At 38.7% G+C, this 26,096-nt stretch overlaps 1 protein-coding gene across 3 annotated transcripts in view; it reads left to right on the plus strand.

The window, feature by feature from the left end:
- CFAP54 (cilia and flagella associated protein 54) overlaps positions 1-26,096 on the plus strand; it is a 369,697-nt gene that overhangs the window by 28,429 nt on the left and 315,172 nt on the right. For 2 of the 3 annotated variants that reach the window (XM_032298598.1, XM_032298601.1), the window contains exons 7-14: positions 2,146-2,259; positions 2,377-2,478; positions 7,973-8,171; positions 15,761-15,942; positions 16,030-16,195; positions 17,420-17,505; positions 20,824-20,958; positions 22,014-22,164. In XM_032298598.1, the coding sequence (XP_032154489.1) occupies positions 2,146-2,259; positions 2,377-2,478; positions 7,973-8,171; positions 15,761-15,942; positions 16,030-16,195; positions 17,420-17,505; positions 20,824-20,958; positions 22,014-22,164 (1,135 nt within the window). Of the gene's footprint in view, positions 1-2,145; positions 2,260-2,376; positions 2,479-7,972; positions 8,172-15,760; positions 15,943-16,029; positions 16,196-17,419; positions 17,506-20,823; positions 20,959-22,013; positions 22,165-26,096 lie in introns of those variants that run through there. The other variant, XM_032298604.1, reaches the window with a different exon arrangement.

The following is a 26,096-nucleotide window of genomic DNA, read 5'->3' on the forward strand; positions in this document are numbered from 1 at the left end:
CTCCCTTTCCCTTTCCCTTTCCTTTTCTTTTCTTCTTTCTTCTTGCTCTGTTGCCCAGGCTGGAGTGCGGTGGTATGATTATGGCTCACTGCAGCCTCAGCCTCTGGAGTAGCTGGGACTACAGATGCACACCATTATGCTCAGCTAATTGAATACACCTTTTAACCACCATTTAATGTACTGTTTTTTGTTTTTCCTTTTTTCATATCTTTCTGGATTGAAATATAACTTAAATTCAGGCTGGGTATGATGGCTCACACCTGTAATCCCAGCACTTTTGGAGACTAAGGTGGGTGGATCACCTGAGGTCAGGAGTTCGAGACCAGCCTGGCCAACGTGGCGAAATCCTGTCTCTACTAAATATACAAAAATTAGCCAGGGATGGTGGTGGGCACTTGTAGTGCCAGCTACTCAGGAGGCTGAGGCAGGAACCCAGGGGGCTGAGGTTGCAGCGAGCCGAGATTGCACCATTGCATTCCAGTCTGGGCGGCAAGAGTGAAACTCCGTCTCAAAAAAATATATATAATGTATATATACACACAGAAACACACACATATATATATATAAACTTCAGAGCTTCTATTGGCCTATAGAGTGCTCCTATGTAAAGTTTAAAAAAGCACCTTCTCTACAGCACATGGTACCTGGCTTGGTCTGTGGATGGGGCCTTGGTGAGAATGAGAAATAAGCACCCCTTCCTTTGGGTCAACACATTCCTGCACAAGGGTACCTGGTTTGGTATGTGGGGTGTGAGCTGAGTTTCTGCTCTAGTCAACCTCTTTGGCTGGAAGTCTTGTTTAGGGCTGCCTTTGTGGGTGTGTATGTGCCTGTTCATATCTTATTAACAACCATAAATAAATAATCTGGCTAATTTACAGCTCCATTTAGTTTTTCCTGCATGAACTAATTCTGAAGCGTTAGATGCTGGTGGCACATAGGCAGAGGAATAGCCTAATTCAGTCTCAATGGGATACTTGTATAGCTCAAGTATTCCAGAAAAACAACTCATCATATGCATATAGTTAACTTTAGTGTACTAGTGGTGGTATATTTTGTTCTATAGCTATTAAAATTATTAGGGAATGGAACTCTTATAGAGTTGGGCCATTTGATCCCTATTGGAATTTTTCCTTATTGGAAAATGTAACCCTTCATATATGTTGATACTGTGGTTGGTCTAGAAGCATCTGCATTAAAAATTATAAATGATGAATGAAATATTTCAAAGAAATGGTGAAATAAGGGACATGAACTCTTGTTACTGAGCTCTTAATAACTCCTTTGAACTCTTTTGTTATCTCTAGAGGATTATAATAATGGTGATGTGATTAAATAAGAAAGCCTACCTTCTTCCTTCCTTCTTTCAGATATTTATAAAATACAGTGTTGGGTATTGGAGACATGATAATGAGTTAAGTCCCTTCAGAAAGTCACAGTTTGGTGGTCAGTGTCAACAGTTAAGTAGATAATACAGCATGTCATGATAGGAAGGTTAGGAATTGAGAAGAGCACCTGAGGACATGTTTGTGTGGGGTGTGTGTGTGCACATAAGGACATGCAATGCCAAGAAGTGATAATCTGTATGGAGAGCTACTGTTTAAGTCATATTTCAGCTTTCCTTATTTTTTAGGCTGGGCACGGTGGCTCACACCTGTAATCCCAGCACTTTGGGAGGCCAAGGTGGGTGGATCATGAGATCAGGAGTTCGAGGCCAGCCTGGCCAATATGGTGAAACCCCGTCTCTACTAACAAAACAAAAAAAAAACCCAAAAATTAGCTGGGCATGGTGGCATGCACCTGTAGTCCCTGGTACTGGGGAGGCTGAGGCAAAAGAGTCGCTTGAGCCCGGGAGGCGGAGGTTGCCGTGAGCTGAGATCATGCCACTGCACTCCAGCCTGGGCAACAAAGCCAGACTCTGTCTCAAAAAGAAAAATTCATAATTCATAAAGTTACCATATCTCACAATTTATTAGAGAATGTAATGGTTCTTAAAGATAATGATGGACTGGATAAAAGGAGTCAGCATTAACCTTAGAGCTTAATTCACAGATTAAATCAAATGCCTAGGAGAACAAAACATTGTCTTTATACGTTTTAATCACTATATTCTGACTTATGAATTAAATTTATTTTAATTGCATGTAGGCATTTGCTCGGCGTGCTTTGGGTAAAATTGATGAGTTAAGGCAACTGGAGTTAATGAGCTCCTCAAAATTCCAGGAAGAATCGAGAAGATATTTTAGAGAGGCCACAATAAAGGTATAAAAATTTCATGAAATAAAAGAAATTTACCACACTCTACAGCTGATTAAATACTTAGTAGTTGGGAAGTGCATCTCACTGTTACTTCATGTAGAATTCTTCTTTTTGAGGCAGATGGCAGTGATGATCTTCAAAAGAGGAGTCTTTGAATCTAGAAGAAAAAACAAAGCTTTCTTTAGACCCAAGATAAGAATTAACCTAAAGGAAGTACAAACTGTAAGTCTAAACGTGTCTTCTCTCTTTAAGACTCTTTCTGTAGTGTATTTGTATTATGCTTCCGTATCTTTCAAGCCTAGTCACTCATTATTAAATTCTGCTCCCAATTCTCTGCACCAATGGGTAAATAGAGAGAAGAATGTTTTTCCAGTTTGCACATAGCCTCCCTTCATCTCTTTCTCAAAGCTTTTGTGTCTTAGCACAATCCCAGTTTTGCAACCCTAAAGGACAAGAGGCTGAAGAGGAGCCTGTGAAAGGTTTCAATGAACTGGCTCTTGCAAATGAATAGGCTTCTGAGTGGTTCTGCACATGCCTTTGTCTTTGACCGCTTAGAGTTAGCTGAGCAGGCAAGCAGGCTTTGAGGCTGCAGAGAAGATGGAGGCACCTTTTCTCAACAGCCTTAGGTTTCACCCTTGGGAGTGTTCAGGAACTAGGTTATCCAGTAGCAACAAACAACCCCCATGCCTCACGTGGCTTGAAACAACAATTTATTGCCCACTGGAGTCATATGTTATTTTCGTTATCAGGGGCTCTGCCTTACAAAAGCTGCTTGGGGCCAGGCTGAAGAGCAGCCTTCATTTCAAAAATTGCTGGTCATTTGGCCAGAGGGGATAGCTTTGGAGACCTTGCCTGGGCAGTGATACTCAGCATGGAAGTGACACAAATCTCTTCTTTCACATGTCATCACCAGTCACACAGCCCCTCCCAACCACAAGCATATTTGGCAAGCAGTAGTGAAGATTATCACAGGGCAGGGAGTAGGCAAGGTTATGCCTGTGGGGCCCTCTGCCCTTTTTCTTCCCCTTGTCTTTTTCTTCTTCTTCTTCCCTTTGCCTTCCTGATTCTCAGTATCCCCCAGGGCCCAGTTCTATATTGTTTTGAAGCTCCCCCTGACTGTTCTAGATAGATATACACCCTCTTCTGTGAGCTTCCCTGTGGGGACTGAAAATGAATCTGGGTGAAGGAGATGAGCAGTTTCTTACAGAAGAGGTGGATAAAATCTTAGAACCTGGAAAGGATTTGGGAAATCACCTGGTTCAGTCCTTTTATATTACAGATGGGAAAATAAAGCCTGCAGTAGTTAAATGACTGGCTCGAGGTTACAAAGGCAACTGCAGGCAGAACCAGAACCAGCACCTGTATCTCTAAATCCAGTGCTCGTTCGCTACCCTAATCACTGCTACTCTCTTTCCTCATTTCTTCTTCTGTTTATTTTTTTTTTCTATTTTGTTTTTTTCAGACAGAGTCTCACTCTGTCTCCCAGGCTGGAGTGCAGTGGTGCGATCTTGGCTCACTGCAACCTCCGCCTCCCGGGTTCAGGGGATTCTTCTGCCTCAGCCTCCCAAGTAGCTGAGATTACAGGCATGCGCCACCACACCCAGCTAATTTTTGTATTTTTGGTAGAGACGGGGTTTCACTATGCTGGCCAGGTTGGTCTCTAACTCCTGACCTCAGGAGACCCACCCTCCTTGGCCTCCCAAAGTACCGGGATTACAGGTGTGAACCACTGTGCCCGGCCCTCATTTCTTCTTAATACATGTAGGAGTAATCTTTTTTCTTTCTTTTAAATGAATTATTATATATAAATACAAATAGTTTTTGGACATAGTAATTTTCCATTACTACTTCATATGACAATATTGACTACTAAGCCCACAAGTACATTTTATACATCCCCTTTAAGATATATCCCTTACTAACCAACAGTCTATTGATTGGCAAGTATATTAATTAAGTTATAGGCAATTCCTTGGGTAAGCTTGTAAGCTGCTGTTTGCATCTGGTATTGTTAAGTAGTGATGCTGTAGTCTTTGTAAGAGAGCAGGGAACAATGTTTTTTTTCCCACCAGGATTTTTTCTCTGAGCAACCAAATTTAAATATCCAAAGTTGCAAGATTATTGTTACTTAGAATATTTTTAGGACATATAGTTATCTTGGTAGCAAAACAAAATACATTTTCAAAGAAAAATATTTAAAATTCCAGATAAAATTACATTAAAAACTAATTTGTATCTGATTTCCTTTAGGATAATTGTATGAAAAGTTCTGGTGTTTTTTTTTTTTTTAAGAAAAAATTGTAATTGTTTAGTGATTAGTTGTTTCAGAGACTAGTCACCACATCCTTTTTATAATGTCGTCCTGTAATCCCTTGGCATATTTTGCAGAATGTCCTGTATTCTGTGTATGAAATAATTTTGTTATGTTTCTACCAAATAAATTAATTTCAATATGCATTAAACCGAGTTTCTAAAACATTTCTGGGTTTGTGTGTAAGTTGTTAACTCACAGTAAATCATTCTGACTCTCAAAAGATTCTTTTTTTTTTTTTTTTTTTTTCCCATTTATTTATTTTATTGCATTTTAGGTTTTGGGGTACATGTGAAGAACATGCAAAATTGTTGCATAGGAACACACGTGGCAGTGTGATTCGCTGCCTTCCTCCCCATCACCTACATCTGGCATTTCTCCCCTTGCTATCTCTCCCCAGCTTCCCACCCCGCACCGTCCCTCCCCTATTTCCCCCCAACTGACCCCAGTGTGTAGTGCTCCCCTCCCTGTGTCCATGTGTTCTTATTGTTCAACACCCGCCTATGAGTGAGAACATGCGGTGTTTGATCTTCTGCTCGTCTGTCAGTTTGCTGAGAATGATGGTTTCCAGTTTCATCCACGTCCCTACAAAGGACCCAAACTCATCGTTTTTGATGATTCAGACTCCTAATGATAGATTATTTAGGGATTTATTCAATAAATATTTTTTAAGTACCTGCTATGTGAACAAGATAGATGAAGATTACATTCTAGTAGAGAATTAATCATAAATAAATAAAATAGTTATAGCTTATGATAAATATTAAGAAAGAAATAATGATAATGGTGAGGATTAAATGAGTTACATTTAATAAAGCCCCCAGAGTGTTCCTGGCAGATAGTAAGTAGGTCCTCAGTAAATATCCGCTATCATTGTTTATTATTTATTGTTATTATATCATTGTTTATTATTTATTCATTCAACAACCATGTATTGAGTGTCTACTGTGGTTTTGAGTATAGCGGAATGTAGAAATGCTAAATTGCAGCCCTGTCTTTTTGAACAGCTTTGGAATAATGGGCAGAATTTGGCTAGTCAGGGACAAAAACATTCTAAGTGAAGGATCAGAGCATGCTCATAGAAGCCAGCGTAGGCAAAATTCGTTGGGGGTCAGTGATAAATAGAGCTTGACTAGGAATAGGCATGTGATGTTGGGAAATTAGCATAACACATCTCCTAGAGTAGATGTCATGGAGACCATAGTATTTAGAGATGAAACCAGACTATATGGTTGTACCACTCAGATTCTCATTCATACTGACATTTTAAAATAATAATATAATATATTCTATGCAGCATATGTGTCATAATTTGTCTAATATGTTATCATTATTATTTTAGTTCTTTTAATTTTTTTTTGCTGTTAGAGGTATTGACATCATATCTTCAGACATGCTTATTTTTTTTTCTTTCTTTTATTTCCTTTGGATAAAATTCCAGGTGTAGGATTGTGGAATCAAAGGACATAAACACTTTATTTCTTTTGATATGTATTGCCAAATTGATTTCCAAAATGAATATTCCTATTTTCAAGGTGACAACTTGCAAGTACCAATTTTACCACAAGCTGTTATTATTTTGATATTATCATTTGCTTAATTTTTTTTTCTTTTTTAATTCAGTTTTTATAAGATGCCTTGCCATTTTAACTTTGTATCTTTGAGCCAGCTTTTCCTTATATTTGTGTTTCCTCTTTATATTTCCTTCATTGTGTGAATTATTTTTCATAGCCTTTGACCATCTATCTACTAGGGATTTTAATTTTTAATATATACTTGAATGAAATTGTTTTTAGAGACATCGTTATTTTGCTTTTCATACTTGACAATCCACTGGTTTTCTTGTTGCTTTAGCTTTAATTCTTTTTTATAGATCTTTTAAATATTTATATTTTAAAATCTTTTACTTAATATTTTATTCACAGCTCTGATAAATATTCCATTCTTTTTGCTAGTTTTTCTATGATGTTTTTATAAGTGACTTCATTGTTTTATCCACTTGGGTTTAACCATTTCATTTTGAATATTTCTAATTATTATAAAGTTAATTATGCTTTTTCAATATGTATTTTTAAAAGCTCTGTTTTAACCTACATTAAAAATCTTAGGAAAAGCCCTTACATCTGTAAGAAAAGACAAGGCAGGGCATGAAGTTCAAGTTTTATTGAGGTTTTTAACATACCAGTTGACTTATGGGTCGAAAAGGCGCAGAAACTTATGAGTAGGATGCTAGTGTTTGCGGGAAAGTAGTTCAAGGCAACTTTTATCCTGCTGTTCTTTTTCTGCCTTTTTGACTTTGCCCTAAGAAGAGAAATAAAAGCAAGGGAATAATGGGGATATCTTCCAGCTGGATAAGGATTCTAGAAAAGCCAACTAGAACTATGGTTCTTATTTACTGGCAAACTAAATGCAGAGAACAGGTCATTTGATAGAGAGAAGAATGAAATGTGGCAGGAAGGCATCTAGAGGAAGTACAATCATTTTGGGCCAGTACAAAGCAGAATGACTGGGAACTCACAGCAGGTTCTGAACAGTCACTAGCCTGTTAGTATAAAGCTGATTAATTCTTTCTTAGAGTTAATTACCATAAACCACATTCTTTATACTACTAAATATTGTTTCATATTTTGACTCGAGGACCTTCTGCGTGAGAATATCCTGCAGTGTTTATTAAAAGTGTCTTACCCAGACATAAAAAAATCTCTGGAAATCTGGTCTTGAATCTACAGAGCACCCCTGAGTGATTCTTAGGCAACCAAAGTTTGAATATCAGTTCCTTAAGGCTGTAATAAAGATATCATAAAACGTATAGAGATTGATGCTTGCTTAATAAACAAACCATAATAAGTAACCTTTCAATGCTGCCTTGGAAACACTGGCATGTGACGAAATAGCAAAGTCTTTGATGTAATGGCAGCATGATATAACTCTAATGAAATCCACCGTTACATCAAAAAGTGAAAACCATAAAAGCAGATATCTCATTGTTAGACCAACTGCTGTCTATTTTAGTATTGATTAAGCATACCTTACTTTGTTTGCCTTATAACAGCTTTTTTTCCTTCCCCTGCTCCCGAGACAAGGTCTCACTTTGTCACCCAGGCTGGAGTGCAGTGGCATGATCTTTGCTTATTGCAGCCTCTACCTCCCTAGGCTCCAGTGATCCTCCCACCTCAGCCTTCTAAGTAGCTGGGACTGCAAGCACATTCCAACATGCCTGGCCAATTTTTCAATTTTTTGTTGAGACGGGGATCTCACTGTATTGCTCAGGCGGTCTCGAACTCCTTGGGTCAAGTGATCCTTCTGCCTTGGTCTCCCAAAGTGTTGGGATTACAGGCATGAACCACTGCACCCACAGCATAATAGCTTTAACAAATGGACTGAACTTTTTTTTCTTAATTTCAGTTTTCATGGCCACGTACTGTCACAGAGCGGCTACTGGATGAGATGTTTGATAGCGCCGCATCCCGGTTTCTGGCTGTCTTGGAAGCTCTTTCTGATTCAAATAGGCGAATACTGCAAACTGGACCCATTGTTACAGATGAAGTGGAGATTCATGATGTTGTTTCAGAACTGTTTATGGCAGGAAAACAACTATTGATAAGTAAATAAGATGTTAAGATATTGTTTTATGATAGAATGATAGACATGAGTAACAAAAATTTTAGCATGGTAGTCCATACATAGGAAACCGATAAAATTTATATATTGTGTGTGTGTATGTGTGTGTGTGTGTGTGTGTGTGTGTGTGTGTGTGTGTGTGTTTTGGTTTGTTTGTTTTTGAGATAAGGTTTCTTGTTGTCACCCAGGAAGGAGTACAGTGTGTGATCATGGCTCACTGCAGCCTCAACCTCCTGGGCTCAAGCGATTCTCCTATCTTAGCTTCCCAAATAGCTGGAACTACAGGTGCATACCACCATGCCCATCTAATTTTTGTATTTTGGATAGAGACAGGGTTTCCCCATGTTTCCCAATCTGGTCTTGAACTTTTCGGCACAAGCAATCCACCCACCTCAGCTTCCCAAAGTGCTCGAATTACAGGTGTGAGCCATTATGCCCAGCTGATATAATTTATATTGATCTTGAATTCAGCAACCTTGCTAAGATCAATTGATATTTCAAATAATGTAATAGTAGATTTTGGGGGGGCTTTTTAATATATACAATCATCTATGAATACTGACTTATTTCTTTCCAATCCTTCATCTTTTAATTTCTCTTTTCTTACATTTCTTGATTATTGCACGGGCTAGGATCTCCAATAACACATGGGAAGAAGTGATGACAGCAGACTCCCTTGTCTCATTCATTTCCTCAGATTTTGCCATTATTTGAGATATTTACTCAACAATTTTTATAGATACCCTTTTGCAGACCACAGAAGTTTCTTTTATTCCTGGTTTGCTAAGAGTTTTTTGTTTTTAATCTTGAATAGTTGAATTTTAGCCAAAACTTTCTCTGAATTTGTTGAGATTTACTGAGTCAATCAGATGACTTTCTCATTTATTTCTGTTAATGTGGTTGACTATATATATTGTTTGTCTTATTTTTATTTTTATTTTTTTTGAGACAGAGTCTCAAACTGTTTCCCGGGCTAGAGTGCAGTGGTGCTTTCTTGGCTCACTGCAACCTCCGCCTCCTGGGTTCAAGCGATTTTCCTGCCTCAGCCTCCTGAGTAGCTGGGATTACAGGTGTTCACCAATTTTTTGTATTTTTAGTAGAGATGGCATTTTGCTATGTTGGCCAGACTGGTCTCAAACTCCTGACCTTGTGATTTGCCCACCTCAGCCTCCCAAAGTGCTGGGATTATAGGTGTGAGCCATCATGCCCAGCCTCTAATTTTTAATCACCCTATAGTTTTGGAATAAACCTAATTTGGAAATAAGGATCTGCTTTTTGATATACTGCTTAATTTGTTTGCTAATGTTTAATGTTTCTGCTCCCTGTTGATAGGAGAAGTTTTTCTTTCTTGTAATGTTCTTTTTAAGTTTTGCTTATAACATCATGTTGGTCTCATAAAATGAGTTGATAAGTATGCCCTCTTTCTGCATTACCTGTAAATGCTTGTGTCGTATTGGCGTTATTTTTTCATAAATGTTTGGTTGAATTTTCTGATGAAGCCGTCTGTACCTGGAATTTTTTGTGTGAGAATATTTTAAATGATGAATCCAAGTTCCTCCATAGATATAAAATTTTTTAGGTTTTCTTTCATTCTTAAAAAAAAAACCTATCACTTTGGTAAACTGTATTTTCCTTAAAATTTTTCTGTTTTATCCAACATTAATTTTTTTTTTTTGAGTCAGAGTTTTGCTCTTGTTGCCCAGGCTGGAGTATAATGGCGTGATCTTGGCTCACTGCAACCTCCACCTCCCCAGTTGAAGCGATTCTTCTGCCTCAGTCTCCCAAGTAGCTGGGATTACAGGTGCAACCACCATGCCTGGCTAATTTTGTATTTTTAGTAGAGATGGGGTTTCACCATGTTGGCGAGGCTGGTCTCAAATTCCTGATCTCATGTGATCCACCTGCCTTGGCCTCCCAAAGTGCTCGGATTACGGGCATGAGCCATGGCACCTGGCCTTAAAATTTTCATTAAGGATATATAGTAGTTCATCATGATCTTTTTAAAGTATGTAGAATTTGTATGATGTTCTCTTTTTTACTCTAATATTGGTCAGTTTGCCTTCTCTCTTATTTCATCAATTTCACCAGGGCCCCACCAATTTCATTAGTCTCTGCAAAGAAACAATATTTGACTTTGTTGGTCTTCCCTATTTTATGTCTGTTTTCCATATTACTGATTTCTGCTCTTCCTTACTTTCTTCATTGTACTTTCTTGGGTTTGCTTTACTGATTTAAAAAACTTATCTAAAGCTTAGATCATTGATTTTTAGAATTTGTTATTCTTTGCATTAAATGCATATTAGGACATTTATTCTAAATCAGCTTTAGCTATGTACCTGAAGTTTTGATATATCATATCTTCATTACTGTTTGATTAAGAATATTTTCTAACTTGCAGTATGATTTATTCTTTGATATATAGGTTCTGCATAAAAATACGGGGGATTTTCTAATTATCTTTTGGTTACTGATTTTTATGTTCATTATACTATGGACAGAGAGGATATTCTGTATTATTTGGAACTGTGATCATTTGTTAAGGTAGGCTTTATGGCCTGGCAAATAACCAGCTTTGGTAAATAGTCTGTATGTACTTGAAAGACTGTATTTTTTGTTGTTGTTAGGTGCATTGCTTTATGTATATGTTGATTAAGTTAAGTTAGTAAATCATATGGTTAGATTTTCTCTATCCCTACTGATAGTGTTTGTCTTTTTGTTTTATAAATTTCTCAGAGAGATGTGTTAAAAATCTGCTGTGCATTTCTGCTGGTGTGGAATTGCAAGAGCATGGGATATTCCTATTTTGCTTTATCAGATACTGTTTTACAAAGTGTTTTTTTTTTTCAATTTGCACACCCATTAACATTTTATGAGGGTTCCATTACTCCAAATTCTCTCTGACACTTAGTATTGTCTGTCTTTCTCATTTTGTCCATTTTGATGTGAATTCAATGATGTTGCATTATAAAATTAAATTTCTCTGATGACTAATAAAGTTAAAACTCTCTTCATACATGTTTTTCACCATTGGATATCCTATTTTGTGAGGTGCCTCTTTTAACTTTTTGTCGTTTTCTTCTGTACATTTGTAGGAATTCTTTGTATATTCTTGATATAAATCCTTTATTGAATACATTTATTGCAAATATCTTTTCTTACTTGGCAGCTTGCCTTTCCATTCTCTTAATGATATCTATTTGGGAACAGAAATTCTTAATTTTAATGTTCAATTTTTCAATGTATCCTATATAGTTGATCCTTTGTGTGTCATGATAAAGAAGTCTCAGCTACCCCAATGTGGTAAATATATTTTCATATGTTTCCTTCATAAGTTTTATTGTTTTACCCCTCACATGAGGTCTGTAATTAGAAATGAGATCTTTTTTGTTGATATGAGGTAGAGATCAAGATTTATTTACTTTTTTTGGTATATTCAGTTGACACAGCACCATTTATTGAAGATAACTTCCTTTCATTGGCTGCAGTATCCCTTAGTAATAAATTAGGTGGCTGTATCTGTGTTGTCTGTTTTTTCACTCAGCATAATTCTCTTGAGATGTATTCAGGTTGTGTGTATTAGTCACTTGGCCAGGTGCAGTGGCTCACACCTGTAACCCTAGCCCTCTGGGAGGCCAAGGTGGGCAGATTCGTTGAGCCCAGGAATTCAAGACCAGCTTGGCTAACATGGCGAAGCTTTGTCTTTACTAAAAATACAAATATTAGCCTGGTGTGATGGCGCATGTCTGTAGTCCCAGCTACTTGGGAGGCTGAGGCAGGAGAATCATTTGAACCCAGGAGTCGGAGGTTGCAGTGAGTGGAGACCACACCACTGCACTCCAGCCTGAGCCACAGAACAAGACTCTGTCTCAAAAAAAATGTTCATTTGTTAACTGCTGAGTAGTATTTTATGGTATGAATAAACTAGTTTGTTTAACTACTTACCCTTTGAAGGACATTTGAATTGTTTCCAGTTTTTGGCTGTTAGAAATGAAGCTGCTATGAACAGTTGAGTACAAGTTATTTATTTGTTTATTGAAGCGTACAGCACCTGGTATTCCCAGGTGGTCTCCCATCCAAGTACTAAGCAGACCTGACCCTGCTTAGCTTCCGAGATCAGACGAGATGGGGCACGTTCAGAGAGTACAAGTTTTTAATGTGAAAGGATTTTTTGTTTTAATGAATATAAGGAAAGAAATTTAAAAGTAACATGAAAAATGGATCAAAGAAAGATATAAGACCTCAAAGTATCTGCTGGATTACTAAACCCACCCCTAGATCCAGTATAATAAAATGTAAGAATGTCATAAGAAAGAGAAAATTGTAAAAGATACATCTACAATACAACAAGATTTAAACTGACATTAGACTTCTCAACAGAAACGCTATTTTCATTTCTCTGGAATAAAACGCTCAACAGTGCAATTGCTGGATCGGATATATGATAAGTTTGTATTTAGTTTTGTGAGAAAGAGTCATACTATTCTCCAGGGTGACTGTACTATCTTTCCACCAGCCATGTGTGAATGATGCAGTTTTTGAACATCCTTGACAGAATTTGGTGTATCATTACTCTCTTATTTTAGCCATTCTGATAGGTATATAGTAACATCCCACTGTGACTTTAATTTGCATTTCCCTAATGGCTAAATATGTTAAATAGTTTTTCATGTGTTTATTTGCTATCTATATACTCTCTTTTTCTCCAGTGTCTTTTGTTCATTTACTAATTGGATTGTTAATTATTTCTCTTGAGCTTTCAGAGCTCTTTTTATGTTCTGAATACAAGTCCTGGTCATTGCTTTTTAAGACAGAAAATACCTTTATTAAGATTTTTTTTCTCCTCATCATTACTTCCCATTTTTCATTGCTTCTTTCTAAATTCATTTCTTTTTGCTCAAATGCAAACTAAGAATTTTGAAGTAGTTCGACTGGATATAATAGTTTATTTACAAGTTTCTTTAAGATTTTGATGCTATTTCTTCATAGTCTTGTGTAAACAGTGTTTCTGTTGGGAAGTCTAATGTCAGTTTAAATCTTGTTGTTTTGTAGATATATCTTTTACAATTTTCTCTTTCTTATGACATTCTTACATTTTATTATACTGGATCTAGGGGTGGGTTTAGTAATCCAGCAGATACTTTGAGGTCTTATATCTTTCTTTGATTTTTTTCATGTTATTTTTAAATTTCTTTCCTTATATTCACTATTTAAAAAAAAAATCCTTCAAGGCATTGAAGATGCCATTAGACAGATGTTAACAGGATAGATGTTCATCCTCCATGTCTTATTTATTTTATTCTTTTCATGTCTTTATTCTTTTCTGTTGCCTTCTGGGAGGCTTCCTCTATCTGATTTTTCAGGTCACGAATTTGATCTTTGATTCTCTCTGTTCTGCTCTTCTGTTCATCTATTTAATTATTTGTTTCAACAATGATATACTTTTTTTGTTTGCTTGTTTGTTTGAGACAGAGTTTCGCTGTGTTGCCCAGGCTGGAGTGTAGTGGCAACTTGTCTCACTGCAGCCTTCACCTCCTGGGTTCAAGTGATTCTCCTGCCTCAGCCTCCTGAGTAGCTGGAATTACAGGCGTGCACCATCACTGTGGGCTAATATTTTGTATTTTTAGTAGAGATAAGGTTCCGCCATGTTGTCCAGGCTGGTCTCAAACTCCTGACCTCAGGTGATCTGCCTGCCTTGGCCTCCCAAAGTGCTGGGATTACAGGTGTGAGCCATTACACCCAGCTGTCGACAATGATATACTTAATACTTTGAATTCACTTGGTTCTTTTTCACAGCAATTGTTCTTGTCTCATGTTTCTAATATCCTCTTTTATTTCTGAGAGAACACTTTCACTTACGTTCTTGTTCATGCTGCTCCGTTTTCCTGCTTCTTGTGGCAAAGGATGCTTCATTTGTGTTTTTTCTTTCAAGGTGTTTTTGCTTTCAATTTTCTTTTCCCGTGAGCTTTTCTTCTTGGAACAATCAGCTGACTTGGCTACAGTGTCCACTGGGGAGGAGGGAGGAAAGCCTAGAGTTAGCTCCTGTGCCTCTAGGTGAGTTTCGTGTATGTGTGCACATGTGGGTGCCTGTGTGTGTGAATGCTCATCTCAATGCAGGGAACCGCTGGTGCCACAGTTTGGGCTCTTCTCTTGCCAAGAAAAATACAATCTTTTAGATAAGAATTTCCTTGACTTCCCTCACCCAAACCCCTAAATTTACCCTCATGCATATCTGTCTTTTCCCACCATTTCTCATTTAAATGGAGGGGAAGTTTCTCTTTGCATCTTTAAGCCTAATTCCTCCAAGTGTCCAAGTGGTCCCTTTATATTGTGTCCTTTATATATATTCTGGAGTGCAGTGGTGTGATCATGGCTCACTGCAGCCTAGACCTCCTTAGCTCTAGTGATCCTCCCACCTCAGCCTCCTGAGTAGCTCTGACTATAGGCATGTGCCACCACACGTGGCTAATTTTTGTATTTTTTGCAGAGTCGGGGTTTCTCCGTGTTGCCCAGGCTGGTCTCAAACTCTTGGGCTCAAGGGATTCACCTGCCTTGGCCTCCCAAAGTGCTGGGATTGCAGATGTAAGCCACCGTGACTGGGCCTCCATGTTCTCTTTCATCTTCCTATAGGTCTTCTTCTTGGTACAGTCAGATTTATTGAAGGAATTGTCTGTTTTCACTGTTCCTAAGTATTTTCTTTCTACGTATACATCAGGCAGTCCCTAGCACTCTACTGAGAATGTCATGGACTACCTTATTGCTCAATCCCAGGGTCACTTCCAGTTACTTTTCCCCCTCCCCTTCCTCCTCCCCCTTCCTCCTTCCTCCTTTGTCCCTCTTTCCTCCCTCCTGCTCTTCCCCCTCCTGCCCTTCCTCCCCCTCCCTCCCTCCCTCTCTCTCTCTCTCTCTCTTTCTTTTTCTCTCTTTTCTTTTCTTTCTTTTCTTCTCGGGGTCTTGCTATGTGCTGGACTCAAACTCCTGAGCTCAAATTATGCTCCTGCCTCAGCCTGCGGAGTAACAGGGACTATAGGTGCATGCCGATAAGCCTGGCTAGTCCTTCTTTACTTTCTGTAGTGTATGTTACTGTCGACTACTACTTTCTCTCTAACCACTCACCTTGGCAGCCTTTACTCCCTCTGTGCTTCTCTTAAATGATGGTGTTCCTTATTCTGTGCGAGGTAGCTATACATGGCCCGTGGCTGAATCTACTATTTACTGTGGATAAATAATGATGACTCTAAAAGGTATATCCCCATTTTAGATCTCCTTCCCAAGTTTCCAATCGATATCTAGGAACTATTGCTCATTCTCTGTGTTTGAGATTCCATTATCTTTCCCCTGAGTATCCTTCCCTAACTGTCTTCCTTCCCCAGATCTGTGTTGGAGCCCTTCCTATTTGTCCCCAAAGCACCACCCTGTTTTTGCCCACTAAGATTTCTTGTCTACCCCACTAGAGCATAAACACTATAAAAGCAGGGTTTGTGTTTTCCTGTTTCCTGAAAGTGTCTACAGTGAATATTTAATAAATATTTATTTGAACAAATGATACTCAAAACTCTCCTCTTCCTTTTCTAGTGTCAAATACTGGTGCAGATGGAATGCTTGATTTTCCGAAAACATCTCTTCTGGAACTTGTGATAGAAAGAAAAGATGTTATTTCTGTGGATGCTGCTGTGAAGTTTACAAAATTAGCTTTTACTTATGAGGAATGGAGTTTATTTGAATCTTCTGCTGTACATCTTATTTATTTTCTCCAGGTACTATATGCAAAATCATCCTCCTGGTTTTGTTTTGTTTAAATGACATTGAATTACTTATCAACATGTGGGATATTCTTCTCCAAGAGGCAGGATGATCCAGAGTCAAAGAAAGCAGAGAAGGATTTAACTCTTCTGATTGCAATGGAACCACTAATCAACATAAAGAGAAACAAAGGTTTGATCTTTCCTTTGGAAAACTATAGAGAAGGAGAGGCAGCTCAAATTTATTTAAAAAAAATTGCTGTTCATGGTGAGTATTTGTTCAAAAAATTAAGATAGTTTCATGAAATATGCTCTTTATAGATGAGGCGAGAGAAAGAACATTGAAGGCCGAGGGAGCAAGAGGTACCAGGCCCTGAGACAGGAGTGTGCTTGGTGGTTGCAGGAATGGCATGGGGGCATGTGTGACCGAGTGTGGGAGGTGACAAGGTTAAAGAAGTAGCTGAGCGCTAGGTGATGTGGTTCCTGAGCTTTGTAAGGATGCTAGATTATATTCTGAGTGACAGTTTTGAGTAGGAGAATGAGGTTCTACCTACCTGCTGGCTTAGTGGGATAAGACGGTGGCCAGTAAGGCAGTGAATCAGAGGACAGAGTCATCAGTTCATGTTAGAAAGGAAAGCTTTGGTAATCTCCTCTGTCTTCCCAGCATGCAGTGTTTGCTGTTCTAGGACTTTTCAAATTCTAAAAGTTACTCTGTGTAATTGAAAATCTGCAGTGTCTACTTTTTCATCAATGGGAACTATTTAATTCCAGGTTTTTAATGTTTTTCCATGTTCTTAAGGCATTGCATGGCTTATCAGTTGCAGTAATTAATTTGTACCACGTAATGATATATATGTCTTCTAGTGATTTCTGAATCAATATTTTTATTTTCATTCAACTACCATATTTTATATGCATTTTAATATTATAAACCTCAGTTTCTTTTTGGACATAACATACAAATATGGATTTACGGTAATAGTTTATTTTAATTGAATTAGAGCCATTAAGATTAGTTTTCTTTTCTTTCTTTTTTTTTTTTTTTCTGAGATACAGTCTTGCTCTTTGCCCAGGTTGGAGCGTAGTAGCACAGTCTTGGCTAACCACACCTCTGCCTCTTGGGTTCAAGTGACTCTCTTGCCTCGGCCTCCCAAGTAGATGGGATTACAGTAGTCTGCCACCATGCCCAACTAGTTTCTTTTGTATTTTTAGTAGAGATGTGGTTTTAACCATGTTAGCTAGGCTCGTCTCGAACTCCTAACTTCAAGTGATCTGCCCACCTCGGCCTCCCAAAGTGCTGGGATTACAGGCATGAGCCACTGTGTCCAGCCAAGATTAGTTTTCATAAAGAAGTATTTAATCTGTCTTATTGACATGATATTTGCCCACCTATAATTTATGTCATTTTTGTGGCATATTTGTGTTTCTGTGCTTTTTCTATTTGAAATTTTCTGATTTCTTTGTTTCATTTTCTGCTGCTTTATGAATTTAGATACTTATTTGAAGATTTGTGGATATTCAGAGGATATTTTCCATTTGGCAGCAACCTTGTGTTTCTGTGTCTGCGCCAGTCCTCAGGTGAAATAACTACTTTAAATATTTTTTATTAGTGTGAACAGAGGCTTTTATGCCTAACTTAAGGCCAGATTTAAAATATCACAGGAATTACACCTTGCTAAAATGTTATTTTGTTTAATCATTGGAATATAGGATTAAGTTAGATTCTGTCTTGTAATTTTTTTTAAAAATTATTGTTGTCATTTTGAGTGTCTGGTTTTTTTTGGGAAATTCTCAGGCTATATTTCTAATAATGAAGGAAATGAGGCAGTGGTTTTCAAAAAGAGTTAATATGTTTAATGACATACTGCTCTCAGTCCATGAGTACAAAGTCTTGTTATTATTGGAAGTCACTTTGCATACAATGGCCAGAATTTAGAAATGGCCTATATGAAGGTGAAACTATTATAGTATAGCAATGGTTATTAAACAAATTCCAGGGATCCTCAGAAACCCAACTTTGTCATCTTCTTTTTTTCTTTTCTTGCTCTGTTGGCCAGGCTGGAGTGCAGTGGTATGATCTTGGCTCACTGCAACCTCTGCCTCCTGGGTTCAAGTGATTCTCCTGCCTCAGCCTCCTGAGTAGCTGGGATTGCAGGTGCCTGCCACCATGCCCGGCTAATTTTTGTATTTTTAGTAGAGATGGGGTTTCACCATGTTGATCAGGCTGGCCTTGAACTCCTGACCTTGTGGTCCACCCACCTCAGCCTCCCAAAGTGCTGGGATTACAGGCGTAAGCCACTGTGCCTGGCCTGTTTTTTAAAAAATTATTTTGTTTTTAATTTTAATTTTAAGTCCCAGGGTACATGTGCATGACCCACTGGTTTGTTACAAAGGGAAACGTGTGCCATGGTGGTTTGCTGTACCTCCTACTTATAAGTGAGAACATGCGGTGTTTGGTTCTGTTCCTGCTGTGTTAGTTTGCTGAGGATAATGGAGAAGCCCAACTTTGAGTAGTAGCTCCCTAATCTGTTTTGTTAGTTTTGTATATAACATTGGGTTTCTGATGGAATTTCATTTGAAAATTTGGTTATGTTGTTATTTTTAAAAAGCATGTAAACCACAATTAGAGAGCGCTATGTTAACTTTTGCCCAGGTAAGTGAAACACAGTAAGCGACTTGAGAAGTTCTGCTTTATACAATTTTTGATTTCCTCAGGTTTGTCAGAATAAGTTATGACCTGTGATAGGTATTTAATTTTTGACATAAAGGTGTTTGGCAGTAAATAAATTATTATAGTGGGAGAGCTAAACCAAAACATAGCAATCAAGGCTTAAAAAGATCGGGAACTTTCTTTTATCTGTTTTTTCTTTTTTTTGAGACAGAGTCTCACTCTGTCACCCACACTGGAGTGCAGTGGTGGGATCTCAGCTCACCCCAACCTCTTTCGCCCAGTTTTAAGCAATTCTTCTGCCTCAGCCTTCCGAGTAGCTGGGATTACAGGTGTGTGCCATCATACCCGGCTAGTTTTTGTATTTTTTAATAGAGACGGGATTTCATCATGTTGGACAGGCTGGTCTCAAAATCCTGACCTCAGGTGATCCACCCATCTCAGCCACCCAAAGTGCTGGGATTACAGGTGTGTGAGCCACCGTGCCTGGCCCTCATTTATCTGTTTTTCTAAAATAATGTATGTCTTTATTCAATTTAATTCAATAAACATTTATTGATCTCTGTTGTATTCCCAAACATTGTAGGAAGGTGCCACATATGCAAATTAGGTCTTAGAGCCGCCTCAGAAAGCTCCAGGTTTGGTATATTTTAATAATAAACTCATTATTTTTCTAGTTTAGCTGTAATGAGTAATAATTTTCTTTTGCAAAGAGGCAAGTAGCTTGAATAAGAGAAGACATACTCATTCTGGCTCATCAAATGATACCCAGTGTGAGGTTCTGTTCAGCTTTTCCCCTTTCCTTCATGTCTCTACCCTTTCCCAATTCCTCATTGCCTCTCTAGTTACTAGTTCATCTCCCCCACTCCAATTCCTTGTTATTATTATTATTATTGAGACAGAGTCTTGCTCTCTTGTCAAGATTGGAGTACAGTGGTATAATTTCAAGCTCACCACAACCTCTGCCCTCCAGGTTCAAAGGATCCTTGTGCCTCAGCCTCCCAAGTAGCTGGGACCACCTCAGCTAACACCACCACGTGCCACTATGCCTAGCTAATTTTTTTTTGAGACGAAGTTTCACTCTTGTTACCCAGGCTGGAGTGTAATGGTGCGACCTCGGCTCACCGCATCCTCCACCTCCTGGGTTCAAGCAATTCTCCTGCCTCAGCCTCCCGAGTAGCTGGGTCTACAGGCATGCGCCACCATGCCCAGCCAAATTTTGTATTTTTAGTAGAGACGAGGTTTCATCTTGTTGACTAGGATGGTCTTGATCTCTTGAACTCGTGATCCACCCACTTCACCCTCCCAAAGTGCTGGGGTTATAGGCATTAGCCACCGCGCCTGGCCTAATTTTTATATTTTTAGTAGAGTTGGTGGTTTGCCATGTTGGCCAGGCTGGTCTTGAACTCCTGACCTGAGGTGATCCACCCACCTCGGCCTCCCAAAGTGTTGAGATCACAGGCTTGAGGCACCGTGTCTGTCCAATTCCTTATTATTTTAATGAAATAATTTTACAAAGAGAAAAGTATATGTAAATTTTATGGTCAGGTGGGAGTAATTGGTTTGTAATCTTCCCTAAAAATGTTTGAGACTCTTCTTTTTAGAGAGGCAGAAGAGCATAGAACATTCATTAAGAACAAGGTATCTAGGCTGTACACGGTGGCTCACGCTGCAATCCCAGCACTTTGGGAGGTCGAGTTGGGTGGATCACTTGAGGCCAGGAGTTCGAGACCACCCTGGCCAACAAGGTGAAACCCTGTCTCTACTAAAAATACAAGAATGAGCTGGGAATGGTGGCACGCCTGTAGCCCTAGCTACTTGGGAAGCTAAGGCATGAGAATCGCTTGAACCTGCTGGGATGCAGAGGTTACAGTGAGCCAAGATCATGAGCTGAGATTGTGCCACTGCACTCCAGCTAGTGAGGCCCTGCTTCAAGGAAAAAAAAAAAAAAGGAGTGAGGACTCTGGAGCTAGACTACTTAGGTTTGAGTCTCTCCCATCTGCCACTCTTTAGTCATTTCATGTTGGGGAAAATCAATCTCCTTGTGTTTCAGTTTGCTCATCTGTAAAATGGGGAGGGTCATACTAGGACTCCTCTCATAGGATCATTATGAAGATTCAATGTGTTAGTCTTTGTAAAGCTCTTAGAGTGTTGCTCAGCACACAGTGAATGTTATATACTTGTATTTTATTGTTCTCACTCATTTACCTTCTCACTTTTGTTTTTAGGATGTTCAGCCTGATAAGGAAATCGTTGTGGACACAATAATGTTCCTATGGCAGAAATGCAAATTAGGAATTCAGCGGCTCAATATATCCAGAAATGACTATGCAAAATTCATCCAGAAAATCAGTACTAACAAAGTATTCCTTTTGCATTTCCTTTCACATGCTCTTTGCTATTGCTAATTCAAGTTGCCATACGCATTTAAAATCCAAATTTTCCTATTTTTCACCTGGTTAATGACTTTCATTGCATATATATATATATGATATTCTTTCTAGTGCTGAGTGACCCTTTCTTTTAATGTGTGCTCCCTGCACTCCTGTTCTAATTTTGTTTGTTGTGTAGAGTGAAGAGGTATTTCAGGGTTTTCTGTCTGTTTATTTTTTGGCAGGGTCTTGCCCTGTCCTGGGTGTGGTGGTGTGATCTTGGCCCTTCCTCCCTCCCTCCCTCCCTCCTTTCCTTCCTTTTTTCTTTTGTTTTTGAGCTAGAGACTCGCTCTTTCACCCAGGCTGGAGTGCAGAGGTGCAATCCTGGCTCACTGCAATCTCTGCCTCCCGGGTTGAAGCGATTCCCCTGCCTCAGCCTTCAGAGTAGCTGGGATTACAGGTGTGCACCACCATGCCAGCTATTTTTTTGTATTTTTAATAGAGATGGGGTTTCACTATGTTGGCCAGGCTTAGTCTCGAACTCCTGACCTCAAGGGATCCACCTGCTTCGGCCTTTCAAGGTGCTGGGATTACAGGCGTGAGCCACCACACCCGGCCATGAAAGACAATTTAAGGCATCTAATGTGGACCCTGAAACACCTGCCTCCCCCTCACTTATAAGGAGGTTGTTGACAGTAATCATAGCAGCTGCTTTGAAGGGACAGTGAGAACTTGGAGGATACAGATACTATTCACTGGTATGTACAAATAACTGATCATAAGTTTGCCATAATGGCTATAGATGTTAAGCCATTATTCTACTTAAATGAATCTACCTCATGAATTTATAGAAGCTGATTAATATTTCAAAAGGATTACTGAGTTTTATATTATTTATAATTAAGACATTAATAAGGAGGGGTACCTGTGTAACGTTTCTATATGATTAGAAGATGGTTATTTCAAGGAAGTACACATTTTGAAAAATGTTACTCTTTCTATAGTTTCATATACTTTTGATTTTGCTCTGTATTTTCTCATTTTAGTGGATTTATCTTCTGTGGCAGTTAAATGAAGTAATTCACTGCTCTAAAATGGAAGACATTGACATTGTGGTAGTGGCAGAAGTCACATTACGATTAAGTGAAGTATTGGAATCTTTAGGAAGCCCAGGAAGAAAATTTAAAAAATCTCTAGGTAAAATGTTGGCTGAAAAAGTGTATACATATATAAGTATAAATATATAGGTATAATTTCAAATACGGGATAACATCTAATGGAAACTAGGCACTTCAATATTATGCTTCATCGAGGATTTATAATTAGAGATAGATAATATAATTATAATAATATAGTTTCATTAAGTAGATGTTAAGAAAAGAAGGTTTCATGCTCTATGATTCAATGAAGGATAAAACCCTTTGTGTCTTTTCATATTCCTTTTCTTTGTTCCTAATTACCACCTACTCCCCTTTCTTTCTTTCTTTTTCCCCTTTCTCTCCTCTTTTTTTTTTTTGAGACAGAGTTTCTTTCTGTCGTCCAGACTGGAGTGCAGTGGCACAATCTTGACTCACTACAGCCTCCACCTCCCAGGTTCAAGTGATTCTTCTACCTCAGCCTCCCGAGTAGCTGGGATTACAGATGCCTGCCACCATGCCTGGCTAATTTTTATATTTTTACCAGAGATGGGGTTTCACCATGTTGGCCACACTGGTCTCAAACTGCTGACCTTAAGTGATCTGCCTGTCTCAGCCTCCCAAAGGGCTGGGATTACAGGTGTGAGCCACCACGCCTGGCCACCTCTCCCCTCTTTTATCTTCTTTTGTTTTTCCTCCCCTTCCATTTCCCATAAGAGTGAATGCTTGAAGGAAGACTATGTTTTGGTCACTGCCATCTTCTTGGTACCCACCACATTGTCTGACACAGAGTAGGAGATCAGATAAGTATCTGTTGAATGGATCAGTGTCATTCTACTTTCTATCTCCTTTTTTATCTTCTTTCTGCTAATTCCTTCCTCTTAAAATTCTTGCTTCATTTATTCTATTTCTCCTCTACTTTCTCTTTTTCTTCTTATCTTTATCATCTTCCTCTTTTTGCTCTCATTTCCTAGCCCCCAACTCCCCATTCTTCCTGTCTCAACCTCTTTCTTGTCTTCATTATTCTCTTCTCCATTCAGGAGATGTCTTCTCTCAAAGGATGGCCTTCTGCTGTGACCTCCTTGTTCTTTGTTCTGCCTCTGGTTGCAGCCCTGTACTATATTTCGTGGGGTGGGGAATGATGTGGAAGAGTCTATGGCGGGTGTTTACTTTGCTATTTCTCCCCTCTTACAGAGCATGTATGACATTTGGAGGACTTTGTAATAAGGTGATTGTTTACCGGAGATTCACTAATCTGGCTCTGCCTGTCCTCCTGTGGCTTTGCAGATGGAGTTTTAGAGCCATGGTTCTCAAATTTTGATTGTTATCAGTATTTCCTGAAGGCTTGTTAAAAATGCAAGGCACAGGCTCTGTCCTACTTTAGCTAGCCTGGACCTTTTTAGTTTTAAATAGCTTCCCAGGTGAATTTGATATATATCAAAGTTTGACAACCATCAGTTAAAAGTTTCTGGCCATCTAACACATTCAGTGACCTCAGGCCATATTTCTGACATGTCCTGGCTTAAAATGCTTTTTTTTTTTTTTTTTTTTTTTTTTTTTTTTTTTTTTTTTTTTTTTCCCCTTTTTAAAACTTTTATTATAGAGCTTTAAATATAGAGAGAAAAAAAAACCCACCATGTATGCATCATCCAGCATCCATAATTACCGACGTCTTTTCAATCTTATTTCTTCTCTCCCTGCAACATTTCTCCCTCTCCAAGTATTTTAAAGCAGACGTGTCATTTTTCCAGCAAATACCACCCCATCATGTATAAGTGTGTGTGTATCCAAGTTTTTTTTTTTTTTTTTGAGACAATCTCACTCTGTTGCCAGGCGCCAGGCTGGAGTGCAATGGTGTGATTTTGGCTCACTGCAACCTCCACCTCCCGGGTTCAAGCAATTCTCCTGCCTCAGCCTCCCAGTAGCTTGGACTACAGGCACACACCACCATGCCCAGCTAATTTTTTGTATTTTAGTGGAGATGGGGTTTTGCTATGTTGGCCAGGATGGTCTTGATCTCTTGACCTCGTGATCCACTCACCTTGGCTTCCCAAAGTGCTGGGATTACAGGCATGAGCCACCGTGCCCAGCTCCAACTTTCTAACAGATAAGAATTTTTTTTAACATAAAACCACAGTGCCATTATTATTATACCTTACAACATGGGGAATATGTCCCATGTCCCTGATTGTATTAAAAAATATCTTTTAAAGTTGGTTTGTTCCAATCAGAATCCAAACAAGGCCCACACATTGTATTTTCTTGATGTGTTTTTTAAATGTCACTAATCTCTAATGATTCCTTTTCTTCATAGTCTCCTTTTAAGATATTTATCTTTTGAAGAAACTGAGTCACTATCCTGTGGGATTTTTCATATTCTGGATTTGACTATTTCCCTCCATGTGATGTTGGTTAACTTGCTTCTTACCTGGTAGTTAGATGTGGATGCTTACTTAGATTCTGGTGATACTTTGTTAACAAGAGTTCTTGCCAATTGTCTTATTTTTCAGCAACAATACTTCATAGGTAGTGCTATTTACTCTCTTGCATTGAATCAGGAAGCACACAATGCCTAGTTGTCTCACTTTTTGTGCTCTAAAGATTTATCAGTGAGTTCAGGTGTTCTCAGCTTGGGTTTTTTCCTAGGCTGGTTCCCCAGAAGCAGATTCTGAGACAATGATTTGAGTGAAGTAGTTTATTTGGGACCTTATCCAGGGAAGCACAGTGGAGGAGTGGAGAAGTGAGACAGGGGAAGGAAGGAAGCTCCATGTAAGGCACAGTAAGTTAATGAGAAGGCTGCTCTTGTGGGTTCAGGGCCTACTCCCATGAGGGACCTCTAGGAGACCATAAGAACATGTCTGAGAGAGTTGGGAGATTGGGGTATTTCTACAACTTTTATCTGTCATTGGTGGAGGACTGATAGGAGACTGGGGATAAAAGCCAGGAGGGACTCCTAACTTCTCTCATTCCTTTTGCATTTATTATACTGATGTCTTCAATGAAGAATTTACCTCATCAGCTATTTGGCTAGTCTGGTTATTTTTGAGTGTGTAATGGACATTATTATTGCTAAATGTTTTGTAGGAATGATTTAGGCTTTGGATGATGTTTTCTTTTTCTAGGGAAGATTTATGCTTGCTTTTACTAGATAATGAAGGCACTAATACTCTAGGATCCCATTATTCCAGTTTGAGGGATTACAATATTTTGAATCTGAAATGCTTTCTCTTTGAATATCTATTTTCAGTTTACCCTAACTTCTAGGATGCAGTCTCTTTTGCTTCTCATCCTTGGTGGGCCCTGGATACTAATCCCTGTTGCGTTTCTTTCAAGGCTATCAGAATTATCACTCAATTTCTCAGTTTCTTTCTCCAGAATTGACATAAACCCCAGTGAGAAAAGTAGCTCTAATGGCCTCCCTTTCCAAGATTCAGGTGTGACTCTGTGATACTATGATATATGATATATATTCAGTTGACCCTTGAACAACGTGAGGGTTAGGGGCACTGACCCTAAATGCGTGTTTTGGCTCCTCTAAACCTTACTCTAATAGCCTACTGTTGACTGGAAAGCTTCCCAATAACATAAACCATCAATGAACACATATATTTTATATGTTATATACATATACATATATAAAACATACATATAAAACATATATAATTACTTTTGTCCACAGTTCCTGGCTTATGACTCCCATAGTTCTCGTTATTTCCTAAGTGACTAAAACAATAAGCTACCTTTTGTTAACGAATTTGGCTTTTTGTCCTTGGTTCCTGAAGTAGTTTCAGAACAGCTTTGGAGCAATAAAAGTGAAAGAGAGTCTTTTGTTGTAATGTTGGGGCACTTTAGGCCTCTGAAGCAGGCCTCAGGAAACAATCTCTCTCTCTCCCTCTGACCTTCTACTTTCCTTCTTTTATCTGCTGCTTTTTCTCTCCAAGGATGGCCATAGAAACTGAAAATATACTCTCTCTCTCTGACTTGGAGCTGATC

The sequence above is a fragment of the Sapajus apella genome, unplaced genomic scaffold (assembly GCF_009761245.1).
Source record: "Sapajus apella isolate SASKATOON/1434 unplaced genomic scaffold, GSC_monkey_1.0 scaffold2, whole genome shotgun sequence".
NCBI classification, from domain to species: domain Eukaryota; kingdom Metazoa; phylum Chordata; class Mammalia; order Primates; family Cebidae; genus Sapajus; species Sapajus apella.